At 47.7% G+C, this 17,411-nt stretch overlaps 1 protein-coding gene across 11 annotated transcripts in view; it reads right to left on the reverse strand.

Moving 5' to 3' along the window:
• The window catches only part of PRRC2C (proline rich coiled-coil 2C), a 105,489-nt gene extending 88,417 nt beyond the window's left edge, over nucleotides 1–17,072 (reverse strand). For 8 of the 11 annotated variants that reach the window (XM_070746750.1, XM_070746746.1, XM_070746749.1 and 5 more), the window contains exons 1-3: nucleotides 16,943–17,046; nucleotides 3,007–3,158; nucleotides 1,000–1,177 (exon numbers count right to left, since the gene is read on the reverse strand). In XM_070746750.1, coding sequence (XP_070602851.1) covers nucleotides 1,000–1,177; nucleotides 3,007–3,121 — 293 coding nt within the window. In that variant the 5' untranslated portion in view covers nucleotides 3,122–3,158; nucleotides 16,943–17,046. Of the gene's footprint in view, nucleotides 1–999; nucleotides 1,178–3,006; nucleotides 3,159–16,942 lie in introns of all 11 variants that reach the window. The other 3 variants (XM_070746752.1, XM_070746751.1, XM_070746744.1) reach the window with 1 other exon arrangement.
• Between the last annotated feature and the right edge of the window lie 339 nt (nucleotides 17,073–17,411).

Raw genomic sequence — 17,411 nt, forward strand, 5'->3', positions numbered from 1 at the left:
GCGTTCCCGAAGGCATCTCCCCAGAGTCCAGAAGGGCAGCCGCGGGACAGGAGCCTCGTGAGCCCTTTTCCAAGTTCAACCTCAGGGCTCCAAGCGGCGTGCACGCGTGGAGCCACAGACGCGTGTTGGGGAAGCGTGTGTCTGGAGGGGACGAGCCGCTCTGCGCAGTTGGGCAGCCCCACCTGCCTGCCGGAAAGGAGGCAGGCGAAGGAGGGCGCAGCTCCGGCCGCTCGCCTCGGAGCTGGTCGGCCTCGCTGGCCGCTTGCAGCCGAGCCTCGGCAGGACTCGGTTGCTGGGACGAGCGCCTTCGCTGCAAGCCGCCGCCCGCTCGGCTCGCTTCGGACCAGCGCCGTCCTTCGCTTTGCGAAGCCGGGGAAGAGGCGGTGGCGCCGCAGCGAGGCGAAGGCGAGGGGCGCGCGGGGAGCTTGGAAGCGATGTCATCGGGCTCCCCCCCCTGCAATACCCCCGTGTTTCCCCGAAAGTAAGACATATGCCTTACTTTCGGGGTATGGCTTATATTAGCCGACCCCCCTGAAACCCCCAATACGTCTTACAATCGGGGTTGTCTTACTATCGGGGAAACAGGGTAGTAATGGCCCTTGTGAAGAGTCAGCAGCTGCCCTTCCTCAACAGGAGGAAGTTGTTGATTAAATTCAACTGGGCGTGATGAGGGGCAGAAGAGATACACAACAAAAATGGAGGCAGGAGAGTCAAAAGGTGAGATATGGGAGGGAGTTGGGCAGAGGGAAGAATTGAGACATAAGTTAGGTTGTAAATTTAGGCAGGTTGCCAAACATCCAAATTCTTATCATGTGACTTCAGGGATGCCACAACTTCAAGGACCAGCCATAACTACTATTGGTTCATTACTATTGTAACTTTAAGTGGTCAGTGAATGATAGTTAAGCAAAGGCTACCTGCAGAGTTCTTTAAAACTCCTGCAGCATATGCTAAAACATTACATTAATAACAGGAATGATGTTTTATAGTGCAACTTACTTTTCTTCCTCATGTTGTTCTTGTTTGGAAGCCCAACCTGTGCCATCCTTAGGCACAATGTTTATATTGGGATCATTGCCTTTGTTTTCTGCTTTAAGACTGGGGAGATTAGCTGGAGGGGGCATTCTCCGTGAAACAGCAACTTTCCCAAGACTTTGTAATCCATGACGAGCTGCAACTATGCCAAAAAATAATAATTGTGAACTGTTAATATGCATTCATGTTTCTATTCATCCTTTTTTTCCTGAAAAAAATTCCAGGCAAAATTTATATTTCTAGACACTGGAAAACTTAGCAACAAATTCCTGCCTGTTCACTTATTTTACACTGTATTTTTCATTCCGTCAGATGCATTCCCCTCTCTACCAAAGGTGGACGGTGCTGGTCCTTTGGTGATTAGCAGCCAGGAGTCCTTTTACAGTGCTGAACCCCGTCTCTTCTGTTTCTTTTCTGCAGTGCTTGTTATGGAGTGAAAAATATGGTAACTCTTGGTTTCCAAATTATTAGAGGGACAAGTAAATATAGCATTTAAATAGCTCAATATTTTAGTAGTCCTATTTTAAAAATAGTAAACAATACAAAACATTATTAAAGTCTAATGTTGAGCTATAAAATTTATAGAGAGAACTTTATTTCCTACATCAAATATAAATTAGTTCTATTTTTGGTTTATTGTTCTCTTTTAAAGAGAAGCAACAATGAAAGGTATTGTGAAATTCTTTTTTCCCTTGCTTATGCAGCTTGTATTCAGTGTGAATTTGTTGCTCAAGTACACATTTTATTATGGATGTAAGCCATTTTTCATTAAAATATTCATAACAATGAACAATGTAATACAATAAAATTTACACAAATCAAACACAAATATTCAAGAGATGACAGATGAAATCCATGGATTCAATGCCACATCAAAAGACAAAGCACACTGGTATTTACATACAATCTTGCCAAAAGGCCTTTTTAGAGATACAGTGAACCCTCGAGTTTCGCTTCCTCGAGCATCGCGAAAGGGCTATTTCGCGAGTTTTCAACCCGGAAGTAAACTCCACCATCTGCGCATGCGTGCCTTTTTTTCTATGGCCACGCATGCGTAGATGGTGGAGTTCCCCAGCTGGGAAGCTGGGCGGCTTCCCTGGGTCTTCCCCCTCTTGCCCCGGCAAGACCCCAGCGGCAGCGCGAGCAACGGCGTGGGCGGGCGGGCGGCACGCGCGGGGACACCCCAGCTCCGCTCCCCAGCTGGGAAGCGGCCCCAGCAACAGCGTGGGTGGGCGGGCGGTGCGCGCGCGCTTGGGGAAACCCCAGCTCCGCTCCCCAGCTGGGAAGCGGCCCCAGCAACGCGCGTGCGCTTGGGGAAACCCCAGCTCCGCTCCCCAGCTGGGAAGCGGCCCCAGCAAGAGCGTGGGCGGGCGGGCGGTGCGCGCGCGCTTGGGGGAACCCCAGCTCCGCTCCCCAGCTGGGAAGCGGCCCCAGCAACAGCGTGGGCGGGCGGGCGGTGCACGCGCGCTTGGGGAAACCCCAGCTCCGCTCCCCAGCTGGGAAGCGGCCCCAGCAACGCGCGCGCGCTTGGGGAAACCCCAGCTCCGCTCCCCAGCTGGGAAGCGGCCCCAGCAACAGCGTGGGCGGGCGGGCGGTGCGCGGGGAAACCCCAGGCGCGAGCAACGGGGTGGGCGGGCGAAGGGCGGGCGGCGGTGGAAGTAAAAACACCATCTGCGCATGCGCAGATGGTGTTTTTACTTCCGCACCGCTACTTCGCGAAAAATCGATCATCGCTTGGGGTCCTGGAACGGAACCCTCGCGATGATCGAGGGACCACTGTATTTTTAAATAACGATACTAAAAGAACTATCTGAATATTAATTATAAAACTGTTTAATAAAGGTAACCAGGTTGCAAAATTGAAAATGAAAGTTTAAATGCCTTAAATGCTGATATTTCTGCACAAAACAAAATTACAACCAACCAAGACCTAGTAAATAGGTAGGAAATGTTCAGTTTTAACAAACATACCTGTAGTTTTCTGTGTTTCCAGAGCCTTTCCTTTATATGTATTGAATAAACTAAGTGTTGCATACTTTGTTTTCCCGTCCTTTGCTTTTGTGCTCTGGCTTGACTTCTCAGACATTTCAGTTCATTGAGTCTGGAATCTCCTTGCTCACCCCCTGAAAAGGAACAATATACTGACTAATCAAAACAACAACAAAAAAATAAAAAATTCATCCATGCAACAGATGTAATTATCATGAGATCTGGGATATTCAGAATGTAGTGCAGCTGCTCCATAAAAAAATACTGTGGTAGCTTTCCAATATATGAAATAGCACAATAAATAATGAAATTGTTAAATACGTTCCAGAAATCATGTTAAAAGTCTGATTTTTAGTAACAGTAAGATAAATATAAAAATTAAAATGTATTAAAGACATGGGATAATCTAAAATGAATGCAACTAATACGCTACAAGTAACTTGTGCTTGACCTCATCTATATTCATGCATATGGAGTAGTTAACATTAAGATTTACACATCAAAATTTAGATAATCAAACTCTTTACAGATATACTTATTTCTTAGACAAGGTACAGTGATCTCTCGGTTAGCGCGGGGGTTACGTTCCAAGACCTCCCGCGCTAACCGATTTCCGCGTTATATTGGATGCGGAAGTAAAACCACCATCTGCGCATGTGCGCCATTTTTTTCATGGCCGCACATGCGCAGATGGTGGAGTTTGCGTGTGGGCGGCGGGGAAGACCAAGGGAAGATTCCTTCAGCCGCCCAACAGCTGATCTGCTCCGCAGCGCGGAAGCAGCGAGGAGCCGAAGATGGGGTAAAGGCAAAGGGGAAACCCCATCTTCGGCTCCTCGCTGCTGCCGCGCTGCGGAGCGGATCAGGTGTTGGGCGGCTGAAGGAACCTTCCCTTGGTCTTCCCGCCAGATCACTTGCCGCTTGCCAGTCCACACACGCCCCCCTGGATGAGCGGCCCCGCATGGCCCCAGCGCCGGACTCCGTTGCCGAACGGCGAAACCGGAAGGGGCGAGGTGGGGGAGAACAGGAGGCTCAGCATTCCGGCAGTCGCAGCGCTGGCTGTCAACTTTTCTTTTTAGCACTGGGGAGGCAAGTCAGCTCCTGCCCAGTTTTAAAAAGAAAAGTTGACAGCCAGCGATTGTTCCGCTGCCGCCAGCATGGAGCCCACGGGGGATTCGCCTTCCTCCCACCCGCAGCCGAGACTGATCGTGGGCTCCTTCGCAACCTCGGAGAGCTTCCAGGGCATGAAAGCTCACGAAAACCAGGAAGCTCTCCGAGGTTGCGAAGGAGCCCACGATCAGTCGGCTGCCGGCGGGAGGAAAGCGAATCCCCCGTGGGCTCCATGCTGGCGGCAGCGGAACAATCGCTGGCTGTCAACTTTTCTTTTTAAAACTGGGCAGGAGCTGACTTGCCTCCCCAGTGCTAAAAAGAAAAGTTGACAGCCAGCGCTGCGACTGCCGGAATGCTGAGCCTCCCGTTCTCCCCCACCTCGCCCCTTCCGGTTTCGCCGTTCGGCAACGGAGTCCGGCGCTGGGGCCATGCGGGGCCGCTCATCCAGGGGGGCGTGTGTGAATGCCACGGGGCTGGGCTCGGCTCCCCCCTCGGCTCCCCCCCTTACCAGCCCCGCCGCGGAAGGCTCCATTCTGTTCCCTGCTGGCCCGATTGAGCGGCCGGCGGTCTCCATTCAGGGAACAGACGTCCACCCCCTCCTCGGAGTCCCCGGCACCCAGCCTCCCCACGCCGCCTCCACCTCCCGGTAATGAGCCCGACCTCTGCCTCTCTCTTTCTCTCTCATATACCACGCCGGCAACAGGGAGAGAAAGAGAGAGAGAACTAGCATGGACTTATTTTTTATTTTTTAATATTTTATTTTTTTAATTAATATTTTTTGAAAAACCGCGTTGCAGCGTTTCGCGCTAATCGAGAACGCGCAAATCGAGGGACCACTGTATCAATCTTTGAGGCCAGGGGCTCAGCAAGTTATTGTGCACAGCTAAATCTGGCCCATCCCCTACTTTTACATGATCTGCAGCTAAGAACTGGATGGAAAAGGGGGTAGCAGATCACCAGGCCTGAGCCTCCACCAAGCTCTTGGGGTTATAGTTTCCGGAGAGACTATAACGCGCCAGGAAGAAGTCTCCGTGTTGTCAAAGCTCTGCCCCTGGAATCCGGCGCTGCAAACAAAAGGAGGTGGGGAATCCCACGATGGGATTCCAGGGGCAGAGCTTTGACGACACGGAGACTTCTTCCTGGCGCGTGGCTTTATTTCCAGACGTGTTTGGGTTCACCGAACTTACCCGAACTCCGCTGCCAAGTTCGGGTAAGTTTGCCGAACCCGAACTTCGTTGGGTTCGCCCAACATTAGTTATAAGTGGAGCTGAGGATGGGTTGTCCAGGGTAAAGGGAGTAGCCTTTCAGTAGCCAGCTACTGTGAGAGATGGATAGCCATTTACAGTGTGCCAGACTATGAATTCAAAATGTTTCCATGTATAGATAGCTACTGCCATAAAGTACAGTGGTACCTCATGATACGAACGCCCCGCCATACGAACAACCCGAGATACGAACCCGGGGTTCAGAATTTTTTTGCCTCTTCTTACGAACGTTTTCCGTCTTACGAACCCGCCGCCGCGAAGCCCCGCTGCCCGGCTGTCATCTTTTAAAACAGCTGGGGGGCTTCTCAGCGTCCTCCTGAACCCGAACGTCAAACCCGAACTTCCGGGTTCGGCGTTCGGGAGGCCGACGAGGAGCCCCCCGGCTGTTTTAAAAGGTGACAGCCGGGCGGCGGGGCTTCTCGGTGGCCTCCCGAACGCCGAACCCGGACGTTCGGCAAATGTTTGGGTGGCTGCTGAGAAGCCCCACTGCCCGGCTGTCGTCTCCCCCTAGCACTTCGCCCAGGACAACAGGCAGGGCGAAGCAGCGTGGGGCAAAGGGAGGCTGAAACCGCCGGCGGTTTCAGACTTCCTTTGCTTCATGCTGCTCCACGCTGCCTGTCATCCTGGTTCAAGCGGGCGGCGGCAGACCGTCTTTGTGTTTTTGGCTGGGGGGGGAGCAGGAGGACCTTCCTGACTCCCTCCCCCCAGCACTTTGCTCAGGACAACAGGCAGGGCGAAGCAGCGTGGGGCAAAGGGAGGCTGAAACCGCCGGCGGCTACAGCTTCCCATTGCTCCGCGGGCGGTTTTGCCCCACGCTGCTTCGCCCCCTCCTGCCGCGCCTGGCCCGGCTTCAGCTCCAGCCGCTTTCGCCCCCCCCCCGGCCGGCTGCCTCTCTGGGCCAAGGGAAGGCGCTCTGCATGTGCTCAGAGATCCGGCTGCCCTTGGTCCCTCCTCGCATCACGTTCCCAACTTGGAGCATCTTCTCGAGTAGGACGCTCCAGTGGCTTCTCCAAGAGGCCAAGCGCCTGCCCACCCCACTGAGGCTGGGCCAGAGAGCGTGGCGGCCGTAAAGCATGTTCTTTGTCAGCCCCACCGGTCCCTGTGTGGGCGCGCCGGCCTTCGGGGATGAAGGGGCAGGACTTCCCGGGCGGAAGGCGTGCCTGGCTCTGCGGCTCCAGCCCCGGCCCCTTTTGGCCGAGCCTCCCCCGCCAGGCGGCCGCCTTCCACCGCTGAGCCTCGACGGCCTGGAAGATCGCAGCGCGCAGTGCCCGCGGCGGCCAGGGAAGCCGAGCCAGGCATGGCGGCGACGGCGCTGCTGCTCCGGTCGCCCAGTCCTCTCCTGCCTCCCGCGCCAGAGCCACTAAGATGCTCCCCGCTGCATCGGGCGCCCGCTCGCGTCCTCGCTGGCACCGCTGCGCCCAGCCGCTGCCCGCCCCGTCCTCACTGGAGGCATAGCCAGAGCCTGAGCCGCGCCCGCTCGCCCGCGCCTCCTCTCCCGCTGCCCGCCCGCACAGGATGCTGACCTGCTGCCTCGCCCCATGCCCGCCGCCGGCCCGATCCTGCGCCTCCTGCTTCCCCCCAGCCAAAAATACAAAGGCGGTCTGCCGCCGCCCGCGGAGCAATGGGAAGCTGAAGCCGCCGGAGGTTTCAGCCTCCCTTTGCTCCATGCTGGTTCGCCCTGCCTGTCATGCTGGCTCAAGCAGGCGACGGCGGACCGTCTTTGTGGTTTTGGCTGGGGGGGGGGAGCAGGATAACATGCATGGCAAAGAGGCGGGGAGGCTCGGGAGGCTCAAGCCTCCTTCGGTGGTGGTGGCCCGGCTTCCGGGTTTCTGAGTTTTGGGTTGCACGCATTAATCGCTTTTCCATTGATTCCTATGGGAAACAATATTTCGTCTTACGAACTTTTCACCTTACGAACCTCCTCCCGGCACCAATTAAGTTCGTAAGATGAGGTATTACTGTATTTTAGATCAGATACACTATAGTCTTATCAAACTATAGAAAACAGTTCTATAGCAAATCTGTAAACTTTCTGCACTCATGGGTTCCCATTCTTCATTGGTGAATGGTTTTTAAAATATTTAATTCAGAAGTCAAATAGAAAGACTAGATTTGCATTAAAGTACATCATGGAGTAATTTGTAAGGCCTTGCACCAAGTAAGCAAGCATCAGAACATAGAACAACACTGCCAGATTTAGAAGAGATTTTTAAACAGTAAGATATAAATATATATGTAAACACATGCAAGGAACAAGACCCTAGCACTGTGGTGGTGAACCTATGATACACGTGCAACAGGTGGTACACAGAACCCTCTCTTCAGGCACACAAGCCATTACCCAGCTCAACTGCACCGCACATGCATACGCACCTCCCGCCAGCCAACTGATTTTCTGGTATCTGCCACGCATCTGCAGACCAAATGCGGGAGAGGTTGGGTGCATGTACTGGGGGAGCGCAGGGGCCCCATTTGTGATCCCAGGAGGCTGCAGGGAAACTGCTAGGCCCAAAACAGGGCATGGGACTGTATGGTGTCCCCCTCATGGCCCTTTTTGATCCCAGGAGACTGCAGGAGGCCTGGTAGGCCAAAATGGGGCAGGGAGGTGTCAGATGCGTACGTGTGGGAAAAGTGAGAGGTGTCGCACAGGCATGGATGAGAGAGTGTGTCACGAGAAAAAGGTTAGCCATTACTGCCCTAGTACTTCCAGCCTGCAAAGAATCATTTATTCAGAGTTAAGCTTAGAAAAAGATATACTGTATTTAAAAAAAACCCTCTAGTTGCAACAGCAAGCAAAACCTTTCAGAAGACTACTGTATCCACACAGTGAATACAATATTTTAGCCAAGCATTAAAACAGAATGCAAATACATAAAAATATAAAATCACAACCTTTTAAATTTCATATCTTAGGACGGCAAACTGAAAATAGTATGGTATATATAAAATCTACTGTTTTTGTAATGTATGAACAGCAAGTTAAACTCCCAAGGGAATTCTACGAAAAATACACTGTGTAGTTAATTTTTAAGTTTACAGGAACTTGAAAATAGTGTGCCAACAACAAATACTGTATTACAGAACTATCTAATTAGGGATGCAGTCAAAGAAATCCCTTTATTAATTTATATAACAATATTGTTCTTATATCAACCATCTGCACTGATTATTCTATTTTTTTTAAAAAAGGAAATAAAATCATGTAAGAAACAACTGTAATTACTGAGTGATTTTCATAGTATAAAATCTCTTTTAAAATGCAAAAGTTTTAAGAAAAACAAATATCAGTACTAGAATACCTCAAGGCAAATACATACACTGTGATTAAACATTAAATGTTGCTCACCATGAAACCACAAAAACCTTGAAAATACTTCCATGGAAATCTAAAGTCATCAAAATGGACTGCCTATTTAGTCATTATCTGTTGAACATGGATGGCATCAAAGGGAAGCAAAAGCTTTACATTACAGCAGATTAAAATTGAACTCTTGGAAGCATTTGTCTCCAAAGGGAAACACATATTTATAACCTTAAACAAAGATCATTCCGTAGCTCAGCAGTAAGCTAAATGGATATCAGTATGTGATATGTCACCAATGTCAGCTTTCCCAGTACATAAATAAGTAGTTTTCAAGTGTGGAATTTTACACATAGAATAGTACCTGACCGAGGGCACAACCGAACAAACACATTCAAATGCTTTGCTTCAGGCTATGAGGCACAGGAAAGGATGTCAGCATTCTCACTGATTAGATTAGATTTATTGGATTTATATGCCGCCCCTCTCCGCAAACTCGGGGCGGCTCACAACAATAATAAAAAACAGTACATAATAACAAATCCAATACCCACCAATCTAATTACAATTTAAAATTAATAAATTCATAAAACAGTCCCAAAATATATAAAAGCAGGCACACACTCAATCAATCAAATGGCAAAACAACATGGGCAAGGGGGAAATGCTTTAGTTCCCCCATGCCTGACAGCAGAGGTGGGTCTTAAGGAGTTTACGAAAGGCAGGGAGGGTGGGGGCAATCCTAATCTCAAGGGGGGAGCTGGTTCCAGAGGGTCGGGCCCCCCACAGAGAAGGCTCTTCCCCAGGGTCCCGCCAGACGGCATTGTTTAGTCGACGGGACCCGAAGAAGGCCCACTCTGTGGGACCTAACTGGTCGCTGGGATTCGTGCGGCAGAAGACGGTCCTGGAGATATTCTGGTCCGATGCCATGAAGGGCTTTATAGGTCATAACCAACACTTTGAATTGTGACCGGAAACTGATCGGCAACCAATGCAGACTGCGAAGTGTTGGAGTGATATGGCCATACTTAGAGAAGCCCATAATTGCTCTCGCAGCTGCATTCTGCACGATCTGAAGTTTCCGAACACTTTTCAAAGGTAGCCCCATGTAGAGAGCGTTACAGTAGTCGAGCCTCGAGGTGATGAGGGCATGAGTGACTGTGAGCAATGACTCCCGGTCCAAATAGGGCCGCAATTGTCGCACCAGGCGAACCTGGGCGAACGCCCCCCTCGCCACAGCTGAAAGGTGTTTCTCTAATGTAAGCTGTGGATCGAGGAGGACGCCCAAGTTGCGAACCCTCTCTGAGGGGGTCAATAATTCCCCCCCCCCAGGGTAATGGACGGACAGATAGAATTGTCCTTGGGAGGCAAAACCCACAGCCACTCCGTCTTGTCTGGGTTGAGTTTGAGTTTGTTGACACCCATCCAGGCCCCAACAGCCTCCAGGCACCGGCACATCACTTCCACTGCTTCGTTGACTGGACATGGGGTGGAGATGTACAACTGGGTATCATCGGCGTATTGATAATACCTCACCCCATGCCCTTGGATGATCTCACCCAGTGGTTTCATGTAGATATTAAATAAAAGGGGGTAGAGGACCGACCCCTGAGGCACCCCACAAGGGAGAAACCTCAGGGTCAACCTCTGACCCCCCACTAACACCGACTGCGACCGACCGGATAGGTAGGAGGAGAACCACTGAAGAACAGTGCCTCCCACTCCCAACCCCTCCAGCCGGCGCAGAAGGATACCATGGTCGATGGTATCAAAAGCCGCTGAGAGGTCAAGGAGCACCAGGACAGAGGACAGGCCCCTGTCCCGGGCCTGCCAGAGATCATCCATCAACGCAACCAAAGCAGTTTCCGTGCTGTAGCCGGGCCTGAATCCAGACTGTTGAGGACCTAGATAATCGGCTTCTTCCAAGGACCGCTGGAGTTGAAGCGCCACCACCTTCTCAACAACCTTCCCCATGAAGGGAAGGTTGGAGACTGGACGATTGCCTTCACTGCCAATCCCTCTTGTGGCTTTGCAAAAACCAAGGTATTCATAGTTCAAGGCAAAAGGCCATCAAGGGTTGTAACCAATGATCGAGAAATGTCAGTGGGATTTGGCCATGTCTTAATCCCTGACTGAGTCATCAACTATATCATTGATGATGAATTGTGCTGAACTGTTCTCAAACAAAAATATGAAGAGAGGGAAAAAAACTATTAAAACTAGAACAAACAATGGCAACTGCCTGTGGATATTCTCAATCATCCATATCATAGTTCTCCTAAAGGCAATCAGACTTTCTTGGGTTTTTTTTCCCTTGAAAACATTTTTACCCAAGATATTTCTTCAGCACTGGTTGTTGAATGGTGAGGAATGGATGGATTTATACTCTCTACAGCCACCTGGTTACTTGAGGATTTATCTATATCAGAGCACAAATAGGTGTGGAGCCTCTTGTACACAAGAGAAAGAGGGTGTTATATCCCTCTCCCTCTGTAGAGAGAAGGCTATTCAGTTTTATCCTAGATTGCCTCTTTGACTCCACTTCCAAACCAGTGGTCCTCTCTGTTCAGAATGTGTCTTCAAAAGAGTGACCTTTTCTTTTTCAGATGCAGATGGACTGCAGAAGCCCGTCCCAATGGGTTTGTTTTCCTGTGTTGTGCCATGTGCTTGTGAAGTGGTTGTTTTGTTTCATCAACATACAGATCTTCACATGTATGTATCATTGCACCACATTGCTCAATTTGTAACTGGGTTATCTTTGGGGTGGACGACAAATTTCTGCCTTAGTGTATCCTTAGGTTTAAAGTGTGTGTGTAGGTTGTGTTGGTTGACAATTCTCCTGAACTTTTCCGATATTCCTACAACATATGGAATTACAACCTTGCTTCATCTGTTGTTCTCTTTTTTGTCTATTATGGAGGAACTCCTACTTGAACTTTTTTTGGATTTGATAAAGCTCAGTTGGCATAGCCACATGTTCGGAGGGCTTCCTTGGTGTGTTTTTTTTCCCTTTGCCCTCTTTGCTAGTAGGGAAAACTTCAGTCAGGTGGTGTAGCACTCTGATTATGATTGTGCTCTAATAGGCTGTAGGAATCAAAATGTAAATACTGATCTCAGTGTGTGGGTTTTCTCTATACAGTGGTACCTCTACTTATGAACTTAATTCATTCTGTGACCAGGTTCTTAAGTAGATGTTTGTAAGAAGAAGCAATTTTTCCCATAGGAATCAATGTAAAAGCAAATAATGTGTGCGATTGGGGAAACCACAGGGAGGGTGGAGGCCCTGTTTCCTCTCAGGAGATTCCTAGAGAGGCCCCATGGAGGCTTCTCCCCACCTTTTCAAGCCGTTTCCTCCCAGGGGATTCCTACAGAAGCCCCATGGAGACTTCTCCCTGCCTTTTCCGGTTACAATTTTGGAGGCTTGGATTTGTAAGTGGAAAATGTTTCTTGAGAAGAGGCAAAAAAATCTTGAACACCCAGTTCTTATCTAGAAAAGTTCGTAAGTAGAGGCATTCTTAGGTAGAGGTACCACTATACAGTGATCCCCCGATCATTGCGAGGGTTCCGTTCCAGGACCCCCCGCAACGAGCGGGTTTTCGCGAAGTAGCGCTGCGGAAGAAAAAACACCATCTGCGCATGCGCAGATGGTGTTTTTACTTCCCAGCAGCGAGGAGCCGAAGATTGGGGTTTCCCCGCCGCCTACGCAAAGTCCTCGCTGCTGCCGCACCCGCCGCTCGCCCGCCCTGAAAGGGAAAGCCCCCCCAGGCCGGCTCCGATCCCCCCAGGCCGGCTCCGATCCCCCAGGCCGGCTCCGATTGCTTTAAAACAGGCGCGCCGTTCTCCGCTGACTCCTGGCGAACTTCCCCGCTTTAGGAGTCAGCGGAGAACGGCGCGCCTGTTTTAAAACGATCGGAGCCGGCTGGCTCCGATCGTTTTAAAACAGGCGCGCCGTTCTCCGCTGACTCTACGCATCTACGCATGCGTGCCCATAGAAAAAAAGGGCACACATGCGCAGATGGTGTTTTGACTTCCGGGTTCAAAAATCGCAAATTAGCCTGTTCGCAATGGTCGGGGACGCAATAACCGGGGGATCACTGTACTTCTATGTCGAGGCTTCTGTCTTCCGTAATGAGTGTACTGCACAGTATAGGAAAGCCAGACTATTGCAATACACATTGTGGATTCGAAACTTAATATATGCCATTGTTTTAAAGTTTTTATATTTGCATAAATATTTGAATATGTGAGTGATGTCTGCTAATCTTAAATTCTGGTTCCAGTCATCATTATTCACTAGCAGACTAATTATTTTCCTCTGTTCAAGCATTTGCACTGTTAAAATGTCACTTCTACTACCTTCTTACTTTGCTGCCAAAATATGATAATCCAAGTCCTCAAGGAATTGAAATATCACATTTTAAATGCATAGGATTAGCTAATACATTACAAAACTTGATTAAAATTAACTTAATTTGGGAAAAGAGCCTACTTTTTTGGTGCAGGCATCATTGCTTTAAACCGCAAAGGATAGATGTAGCTGTTATGGCTCCAAAAACATTTCAAATCTATATAGATTTGACATGGCACTTATAAAGAGCGATGAAGTACCAGGAATTGTGTTTAAAAGAGAATTAAAATTGCCAAGTTGAGAGGAAGCAAAAATAGCCATACTTTTTCGTGAAAAAAAAAATAAATTAAGAGAAATGAAAGTCAACGTATTTAAAAAGATATATTATAATCCAATATCAGGAATAATCTAAATGCTGCAAGGCTAAGTGTCATAAAATGAGAAGTTAAGTGTATAAGGGAAAAAACCTCCCAGAATATATTGCATTGGAACTGTTCGGAGAAACATTTAACTGTTTAACTTTTCAACAGAGAATTTATTCAAGTGAGAACTTGCATTTTTATATCCTAGAGATAAGGATAGCAAGTAATAAAATATTGTTATGTATCAGAGTGAATAAATGAAGGCTTCTTTAATATAATCGATTTACTAGTTCTCTAATATTCCACACCATGTGGAAGGTGAAACACAATTTCAACTTAATATGACTATGTCCTCACTATATATTAAATTGTAAAACCAATATGTTACTAGATTACTTCCAACCCTTTGAGGTTTACAATTATGTAGGCTTGAACAGCTACCAGATTGGCTGTCTTGAAGCAAGTTTTTATAATCTAGGTTTATGGTTAACTGAGTTGTGAGAACATTGTCTTAAAATAACAACATGTATCTTGTAATCAAGATAATAATCATATAATTATAATCTTTGACTCATATCATTTTTACTCAGAGGTCATCCATTATTGGCCAAGTGTGATTGGACACACTAGGAATTTTTCTTAAGTGCATATGTTCTCAGTGTACATAAGGAGAATTAAACAGTTCACTTTGATCAACTTTATCCAAACTGAATGTGATTCTTTCAAAGATTTGCAATCTTACCTTGCTGATTTAGCAAAAAAGAAGAACTACCTAAGAACTGAGGACAAAAGAACAACCAAATACAAAACAAGTTTGAAGTCATGACTTCAGCCAACATACAGGCTTGATTACTGGTTTAGCAGCAAATTACCCAGAAAAGGCCGCAGAGATCAGTTATACATATAGAAACATAGAAGATTGACGGCAGAAAAATACCTAGTCTGCCCTTATACTATTTCATGTATTTTATCTTAGGATGGATATATATGTTTATCCCAGGCATGTTTAAATTCAGTTACTGTGGATTTACCAACCACATTTGCTGGAAGTTTGTTCCAAGCATTTACTACTCTTTATAGAAACATAGATATTGCATTCAGACAACAGATATTCAAAAATATTCACACAACAAAGGCACTAAGTAAAGGAAATGAGAAAAGAATATATAATCTTGCTAACCCCCCCCCCCAAAGAATCTTCTACCTCAGGTTTTTTAATACTGCCATTTTTATTATTAGAATGAAGATTCCCCCTGTGGTTTTCTTCTTTACCTCTGAACTAGAACTAGAGGCTGCAATAAGCCGCCTCCTCCTCCTACCAGAATCACAAGGTAGAAGAGATTGCCTTGAATATTTTATTGTTCCAAAAAGAAAGCCATAAGATTTATTTACAATGTTTGTAATCTTTGAGATCTCTAGACAGCATATTACACTACACAAAATAAAAATACATATTAAAACCAAAAGTTAAATGTATGAATATGAATGTCTATAGTGATTCTTAATTATCTAGGTCTCAAAGATGCTTTTATCAGTTAGATCTGAAAAAGTTTCTTGAATGAGAAGCAAATCATTTTAAAAGTAAAAAAATCCAAAACAACCAGTAGTTTACTTTTAAAAAAAGTACCTTTGGGACAACTGCCCAGGTCAGGGGTCAGCAACCCATGGCACTGGAACTGTATGTGCCTCTGCTGTGGCTCCGTTGCCGGTTGGCACCACAATTTTGAGGAAAGCTTCTGGCTAGGATGGGGGGGGGGGAGCAGGGTGCGCCAGAAGGACACTTCATGGCAGGGGACCGATTTTCTGGTCAGCTCCACAATTGATCTGGGTTTTGGTTAGCACAGGTAGAGAAAAAAGGATGCCACCCTAGGAGGAGACCCTATGGTGGGGGAACCGAACTTCAGGTTGGCTCCAGAATTGAAGTTCCGATTGGGGTTAGGGTTAGGTTAACCTTTGTGGTTCTTGTTTAAGATTGCTGACCCGGGTCTAGGTGACCCCATTTTCTCTCTAAACTTCCAAATGGTATGCAAGAATGATCTTGGAGAGGAAAAGCTGCTGATTAGACAATTATTATGCAAAAGGTATCTCAGCACACTAAAGGAAAAAGGATATGGGAAGCATTTTGCAAATATCTCTCCCTTGTTTTCTGGAGAATAAAAGAAAAGGAGATGAGAAATGCTTTCAGATAAAAGATGTTACTATAAACCAGTGTTTCCCAACTTTGGCAACTTGAAGATATTTGGACTTCAACTCCCAGAATTCCCCAGCCAGCGAATGCTGACTGGGGAATTCTGGGAGTTGAAGTCCAAATATCTTCAAATTGCCAAGGTTGGAAAACACTGCTGTAAATTTACAATAAAGTTGTTAAAAGACATGGTTTATGGTTGTTTGGGCTATCTTAAAGGGCCAATAACCACACATTCTTCCATTCTGTGACAGTGATCTGTAATTTCTTTTAGGAAAAAAACATATCATAACCAAGGATTCATATCATAAAACAACCAAAGGGCTGAGAAAAACCACATGAAAAAAATAAAACATGAAAGATATTGGAAAGAGTATTTCAACTGGAAAATAACTGTACTTTTCCAGGCAAAAAAGCTTCTAATGATGACCTCCACATCCAAATGACTAGCAAGGAGAATCTTATTTTTCGCTCAATCACACACTACTCGATAACTGATCTGTTACTTTCAGGTTGCTCTTTAACATACAATTGTCCTTTCCTGCCAGTTCATTTGAGCAAATTCTCCTGATCTGAATGGGTTGTTTTATTCGATTTTTAATCCCGTCTTTATTACTTTCTAAAACTCAAGGCGGAGAACGTACATAATATACTCTCCTCCTATTTTTCTGTCTGCCACCCTGTATCACCAGCTCCAGTCCTTAAAATGTTATCCTCTGCCTCACCATAACAGAAATTACTTTCCAATTTAGCCCAAGTACAGGAACAGCAGCCTCGAAGCAATCTTAGGCCAGGCTTAGTCACAGAAGTTACTCACGTTTCCCCAGAAGGAACAAAACTGAAAGGAGAGCAAAAGGCCGGAAGAGGAATGGAAGCTGAGAAGGAAAAAGGAGCAATCGAGGCTTTTGGAAAATTTTAGGACTGTGAAAAATTTAAGTTAGGAAACGACGCCGGAACCTTCAAATCGAAAAACCGGATGTAAAAAAAAAAAAGGGGGGGGGGAATCGCCAATTCCTGCGGTCTTCTCTGCCCCCCCCCAAAAAAATTCCTTTTGTCCTGAGTTAGGAGTAAACTAGGCAGATTGAGGCTTGGATCTTCCCTCAGCTCATCTCTTTAGAGCCAAAAGGCGTCAGGGGGAAGAGGCGCAGAAGAACGATGCTCTTCCTTTTGCGAGGGCGCCCGGCTCCGGTCGGGGTTCGCCGCGGGCCACCCGACTCTTTCCGGCGAGATTCCCCCGTGTCCGGAGCCTTTTAAAGGATGGCCGGCGCCGTGTTTCCATCCCCCACCCGCTCTTTCTCGTTCTCGCCCTCCGTTATTTGCCCGGTAACGCCGCCTCGAGCTCTCACTTACCGAGGCCGAAGCGCCTTGCCTCAGCTGCTTCCACACAGAGCGGGCCAAAATGGCGGGCGAATAGCCAAACCGGCGGCGCCTCGCAGCGTCTGACTTCAGCACGCACGTAGCGTCTGCGACCCACGTGACTGAGCTACTGTGCCGGTGGTGGCACCGCCAGTCTCTTCCGGAGGGCGGACGCTTGCGCCCCCTACAGGAGCCGCGGGGAAAATAACGCGCTTCTGATACCTGTGTTGCGCCTCCGGAGGTACGTCACTCTAACAAAAGAGAGAGTAAATTTCCCTCCACGCTCAATTGTACGGGCACATAGCCACGGAGAAAATTCAAAGCCCTCTGCGGCTTGTTTGTGATGATTATATAGCGATGTATCTCCTAAACGGGCTAACCATCCTGTTTATTTCCGATGGTTTTTATCAGGCTCCTCAACCAAGTGTACACCGACTTTCTTTCAGTGCTTTGTTCAATAATA

Source organism: Erythrolamprus reginae, chromosome 3, assembly GCF_031021105.1.
Source record: "Erythrolamprus reginae isolate rEryReg1 chromosome 3, rEryReg1.hap1, whole genome shotgun sequence".
NCBI lineage: Eukaryota > Metazoa > Chordata > Lepidosauria > Squamata > Dipsadidae > Erythrolamprus > Erythrolamprus reginae.